Source organism: Phacochoerus africanus, chromosome 11 (genome assembly GCF_016906955.1).
Source record: "Phacochoerus africanus isolate WHEZ1 chromosome 11, ROS_Pafr_v1, whole genome shotgun sequence".
Taxonomy (NCBI): domain Eukaryota; kingdom Metazoa; phylum Chordata; class Mammalia; order Artiodactyla; family Suidae; genus Phacochoerus; species Phacochoerus africanus.
Window position 1 is genome coordinate 10,818,699 of NC_062554.1, and position 6,218 is coordinate 10,824,916.

The window sequence follows — 6,218 nt, forward strand, 5'->3', positions numbered from 1 at the left end:
GTTATCAACAGGATGTAGGGAGTGGATACAAACAGAGGGTGGGGAGAGAGTCGGGGCTTCCAGCTGGAGCAACTGGGCAGATGGTGGTACCATTCACTGAAGTGGAAAAAGCAGCATATGGATCCACGGGAAGACAGAGGCTTTGACTTTGATGGAAGGTTCTGCCATGCCCAGGTGACATCCAGAGGAAAGGTCAGCGAGCAATGAGATTCACAGATCTGAAGGTCAGAACACTCAGAGCTGCAGGAGACATGACATGCTTCAGTATGAAATGCTTCATTTCGGTTCTGATTCCTTTTTTACCTTGAGGACAGAGCTGAGAAGGGGTAGTTATGGGTTCCGGAAGAGACGTAATGGGGGAGAGCATCATTCCACTGATTCCAAAACGACACCATGTTCACCTCTGACTCGGTCCCCGCCCCCCCCCCCCCAGATGGCTTTTCCTCGCCGCCATTCCATGAAAACGAAGAACCTGACCTGCCTTCTGGTGGGTGTGAATTTCTTGGTCCTGTATCTGTGGTTCCTCCAAGCCCCCAGGTCCCAGCAGGAAAGGATGTGGGCTGGCTCCTCGCAAGCTGACCGTGTGACCCCTGATGCCGCACCGCGGTCCAGCCCAGGGCCCCGGTGCGTGGCCAACACCTCGGCAAACGGCACGGCCGACTTCGAGCAGCTGCCCGCGCGCATCCAAGACTTCCTGCGCTACCGCCACTGCCGCCACTTCCCTCTGCTCTGGGACGCGCCGGCCAAGTGCGCGGGCAGCCACGGGGCCTTCCTGCTGCTGGCCGTCAAGTCGTCGCCCGCCAACTACGAGCGGCGGGACCTCATCCGCCGCACGTGGGGGCAGGAGCGCAGCTATGCGGGGCGGCAGGTGCGCCGCCTCTTCCTCCTGGGCACCGCCGCGCCCGAGGACGCCGAGCGCGCCGAGCGGCTGGAGGCGCTGGTGGCGCTGGAGGCGCGCGAGCACGGCGACGTGCTGCAGTGGGCCTTCGCCGACACCTTCCTCAACCTCACGCTCAAGCACGTGCACCTGCTCGACTGGCTGGAGGCCCGCTGCTCGCGCGTGCACTTCCTGCTCAGCGGTGACGACGACGTCTTCGTGCACACTGCAAACGTGGTCCGTTTCCTGGAGGGGCAGCCGCCCAACCGCCACCTCTTCGTCGGGCAGCTCATGAGCGGCTCGGTGCCCATCCGCGACAGCGGGAGCAAGTACTTCGTGCCCCCGCAGCTCTTTGCCGGACCAGCTTACCCCACGTACTGCAGCGGCGGCGGCTTCCTCATGTCCAGTCGTACCATCCAGGCCGTGCGCAAGGCCGCCCGCCTGACCCCGCTCTTCCCCATCGACGACGCTTACATGGGTATGTGTCTGGATCGTGCTGGCCTGGAGCCCAGCGGCCACGAGGGCATCCGGCCGTTCGGTGTGCAGCTGCCCGGAGCCAGGCAGCCCTCCTTCGACCCCTGTGTGTACCGCGAACTGCTGCTCGTGCACCGCTTCGCGCCGTATGAGATGCTTCTCATGTGGAAGGCGCTGCATGACCCCGGGCTGACCTGTGACCGGCGGCGCAGGGTCTCCTGAGGCCGGGTGGGCCGTGCTTGGGGAGATGAGCAGCCTCCACAGGGTACCCAGAGCAGGGGTGATGCACGTCACGTGCTGAGTGCATCACCCCTGCTCTGGGTACCATCTCTCCTCCCCAGCTCTCTGCACCTGCCTCCTAGCTGCATATTGGGAATCACCTGGGAGAGGAGGGGGAGTGGTGAAATACCTATATCCCGGCCTCATCTCCAAAGGTTGTGGTTGTCTGGGGTCCCCCAGACTTCTAGCGATTTTTTTTTAAGTTTCTCAGGTGCCTGGAATGTGCAGCTAGGAATGAAGCCCACTGTGCCAAGGATGGACCCGGCTCTGTCACCCCTTCTACAAGTCTTTCGGGGCACCCACCTCCAGTCGCTGTGGGCAGAGGAGCAAGGGAAGAGTGCGGAGCCAGAATCAAATGTTACCTGCAGGTGCAGGACACATGTCAGTCGTCACTTCACTTCCTCTACAGCGTGTGGAGCTGAACCTGACAGCTTTCAGATGGATTCCCCTTTCCTAGAAGTCAGCCTGCCTCTGAAGCCTAGAAAGCAACCCCCCGGAGTCAGAGCGGAGGGTGTCTGGCAGCCTCCTCGCTATCTGGTTCTCCTCCCTTCATCCCTCTGTGCAGCCCAGACCCCCCTGTGCCAAGTGGAAGCCAGGGCCCGGCCAGGACAGTGACTACATCCCGGGCCATGTGCTCAGTGGCACACAACACACCACATGTCCCCTCCACGCTCACCTTGACCACAGCTGATGGCCTGCCTGGGTCTGGCCCAAGCACGCCTGCCCCACCCGCACTCACTCCGGGGGACAAAGATGGGCTCCTTGCTAGAGTCTGGGCCTCAGGGTCAGTCGGCTTTGGGGAACCAAGCTGGGAGTTCAGGGTGTGGGGACGCTGTGGGGGTCGGTCATGAGGAAACCAGGCAAGGCAGTGATGGGGAATCTGGGAGGACTGTGCTGAGCAAGCCTGTGGAAGGTCAATGCCAGGGCCTGTGTTTGGAGGACGGGGGATCTGATGAGTAACCATGAAGGACCGTGATGAGGGCATGTGCGGGGGTGACCGGATCTGTTGCGAACATCGATCGAGAGGCTGGAGGGTCAGTGGCTAGACTCTGAGGATCAGACTGTGGTCTTGACCTCCAGGAGCTGCCAGTTGTTTCGGAACAACTTAAGGGGGAAGCAGCTTAAGGGGGAGGCAGAAACGTGTGCTGTCAAGGTCCCACCTGTGTGAGATGGACAAGAAGGACTGAGTTTCAAGGAGGAAAGCCCGATTGGGAAGCCAGGAGACTGACCAGACACCTTCCCAGCCCTCAGGATGAGGTCCAGTCCGCCCCCCTGGCAGACTCTGTCCAGGCAGAACAGCTTGCAGTCCCTGCTGTGTCGGGCTCTCTCCTGCCCGGGCATCATTGCACAGCTCTGCTCTCTTTACTGGAAATTTCCACCAATTACCACCACCATCCATGTCTCTTGAATCAATGAGGATGCCTGCAGGAGAGGCTGTCCATCAAACTCTGCTGCCCGCGTCCCCCCGGACACACATCTAGACTACATTTCCCAGCCCCCCTTGCAGGGAGACATGGCCACGTGACCAAGTCGTCTTCATGGCTGTCTGTGGGTGAGACAGGACCACTCCCGAGGTCCTATATATACCTCAGTATAGATATAGGACCCATCCCTGACCTTACAGATGATTCTCAACCTCAGGACTATTGCCATTTGTGGAAGGGCAATTCTTTGCCTTGAGGGGCCGTCCTGTGCCTTGGAGAACATTTAGCCGTATCCCTGTCCTCTGCCCACTAGATGTCAGCATCACACAACCAAAACTATGTTTAAAGATGGCCAGAGGTACTCTGGTGAGCAAAGTCGCCCTTAGTGGGGAACCACTGGCCCAGAGGAAGGTAGAAAAACAAGAGGGCTTCCCAGTTCACCATATGGAGCAGGGCTGCCTATGGATTCAGCTCAAACTATTGATTTTTTTTTTTTAGGGTCGCACCTGCAGCATGTGGAAGTTCCTAGGCTAGGGGTGTCTAATCAGAACTGTAGCTGCCAGCGTACACCACAGCCACAGCAATGTGGGATCTGAGCCACATCTGTGATCTACAGCACAGCTCAAGGCAACACCAGATCCTTAACCCACTGAGCAAGGCCAGGGATGGAACCTGCATCCTCATGGGTACTAGGCGGGCTCGTTTCTGTCGAGCCACAATGGGGAACTCCCTCAAACTATTGAGAAGAACAAAATATGCTCTTACATTTTTTGAACCTCTGGGGTTTTGTTGGCCTTTTGCTAGGGCAGCCTTGCCGCATCCAAGGTAACCTGTTTTCTCTGATCCGTGTTTCTCCCCGGCCAGACTGGCTGCTCCCAGAGGGAGGGACCATGTCCAAATCACACGGAGCCCCTGGCATCCTGCACGCTCACTCCTGGATCCAGGAGGTAGAAGGAGCAGAAGGAAGAGGCACCATCCAGGCGCCCCTTCAGAGCCTCAGCCATGGGCCCCCTGGAAGCACGTGACCCCTGCCAGTCTTGCCTTTGAGCAGGGCCTGGCTCACAGCAAGCACGTCCTACATGCTTTAGAGGTGAACAGGTGAGTGGATGAGCGGCTCTCTGTCCCAGAGTGTGGACTGTATCCATCAGAACAGGATATTGTTTCCTATCACTGCTTGAAGAAATGACCCCAAGCTTAGTGGCTTAAACACACACACACACATTTCCCAGCTTCTAGAGGCTCCTTCCTCCGTCTTTGAGGCCAGAATTATTGCATCCCTCTCTCACTCTTCTGCTTCCACCTCCCACTTCTAAGGACCCCTTGTGATCACAGTTGGCCCTCCTGAATAATCCGTGATTATCCTCTTTTTTTTTTTCTTTTTTCTTTTTTTGGCCACGTTCTCAGCATACAGAAATTTCAAAGCCAGGGACTGAACCTGCACCACAGTTTCAACCCAAGCCACAGCAGTAAAAACACTGGATCCTTAACCCGCTGCACCACCAGGGAACTCCTTATCCTCCTGTCTTAAGGTCACCTGATCAGCAAACCTCATTCCATCTATAACCTTAATTCCCTTTTCCCATATAACCTAACAAATTAAAAAAAAAAATAGTGGAGTATAGTTGACTTACAGTGTTGTATTAGTTTCAGGTGTAAGTGAACGAGTGACACACAAACATGTATATACATATATCCATTCCTTTTCAGATTCTTTCCCCATATAGGTCACTACAGGGTACTGAGTAGATTTCCCTGAGCTCTACAGTAGGTCTGTGTTACTCATCCACTCGGTATATAGCCAGGGGTACCTGTCAATCCCAACCCCCCATTTATCCCTCCCTCCAATATTTCTCCTTTAGTAACCATAAGTTTGGTTTCAAAATCTTTGAGTCTGTTTCTGTTTGGTGAACAACTTCCCCTGTATCATTATTTACTAGATTCTATGTGTTACTGATCTCCTATAATTATCCTGATCTGTCGGACTTCCTTCACTTAGTATGATAATTTCTAGGTCCATCATGTTGCTGCAAATGGCATTATTTTGTTCTTTTTTATGGCTGAGTAATATTATATTGTATACGTATGCAATATGTGTCCATATTCAGTATTGTATAAGGTACTACATCTTTTTTATCCACTGCTCTGTTGGATATTTAGGTTGCCTCCATGTCTCTACTCTTGTGAATAGTGCTGCAATGAACATTGGGAGTGCATGTATCTTTTGGAATTGTGGTTTTCTCCAGAGAGATGCCCAGGAGGCGTATTGCTGGGTCATATGGTAATTCTACATAAAAGCTTTCTAAGGAATCGCCATACCGTTTTCCAAAGTGGTTGTACCAGTTTACGTTCCCACCAACAGTGTAGGAGGGTTCCCTTTTCTCCATACCCTCTCCGGCATTTATTGTTTGTAGACTTCGATGATGGCCATTCTGACTGGTGCGAGGTGGTCCCTCATGGTAGTTTTGATCTGCATTTCTCTGATCATGGGTGGTGATGGGCATCTTTTCATGTGCTTTTTGGCCATCTGTCTGTCGTCTTTGGAGATATTTCTCTTTGGATCTTCTGACCACTTTTTGATTTGGTGGGTTTTTTTAAAAATAGAAAACTGTATGAGGTGTTTGTATATTGTGAAGATTAATTCCTTGTTAGTCATTTTGCAAAGACTGTTTCCTCTTCTGTGGGCTGTCTTTTCATTTTGTTTATCGTTTCTTATGCTGTGCAAAAGAGCCTTTACATTTAATTAGGTCCCATTTGTTTATTTTTGTTTTTATTTTCATTATGGTAGGAGGCGGATCCGAAAATATCTTGCTGGGATTTATGTCAAAGAATGTTCTGCGTATGTTTTTCTCAGTTTCATCGTATCTGGCCTTACATTTACGTAACCCCACATATTCATAGGTTTCAGGGATTGGGGTGTGGACATTTGGGGAGGAGGCATTCTTATGCTTATCACAGTGTCTGATGAGTATTTGTTGAATAAGTAAACAATAATGAAATAAAAATGAATAAGTGAACAAATGCACTTCCTTCGCACAGACCTCCCCGATGCAGAGTCTCATTCTGGACAGTTGAGCATCATTAAAATTGAATTCCCTTCCCCCTAACTGACATTTACCAAGTGCTTATAGCAGACAAGGAAACAAGAATGCTGAGGCCAGAAGAAG

At 52.8% G+C, this 6,218-nt stretch overlaps 1 protein-coding gene across 1 annotated transcript; it reads left to right on the top strand.

Moving 5' to 3' along the window:
• The first annotated feature begins 433 nt into the window (after window positions 1-433).
• Window positions 434-1,573, top strand: B3GNT6 (UDP-GlcNAc:betaGal beta-1,3-N-acetylglucosaminyltransferase 6). The gene has a single exon (XM_047754091.1). It carries the CDS (start codon window positions 434-436, stop codon window positions 1,571-1,573), a length of 1,140 nt encoding a protein of 379 aa, XP_047610047.1.
• The last annotated feature ends 4,645 nt before the right edge of the window (window positions 1,574-6,218 follow it).

Excerpts from the sequence above, each read along its gene's own strand:
- B3GNT6 (XM_047754091.1), top strand. The coding sequence starts at position 434 with ATGGCTTTTCCTCGCCGCCATTCCATGAAAACGAAGAACCTGACCTGC.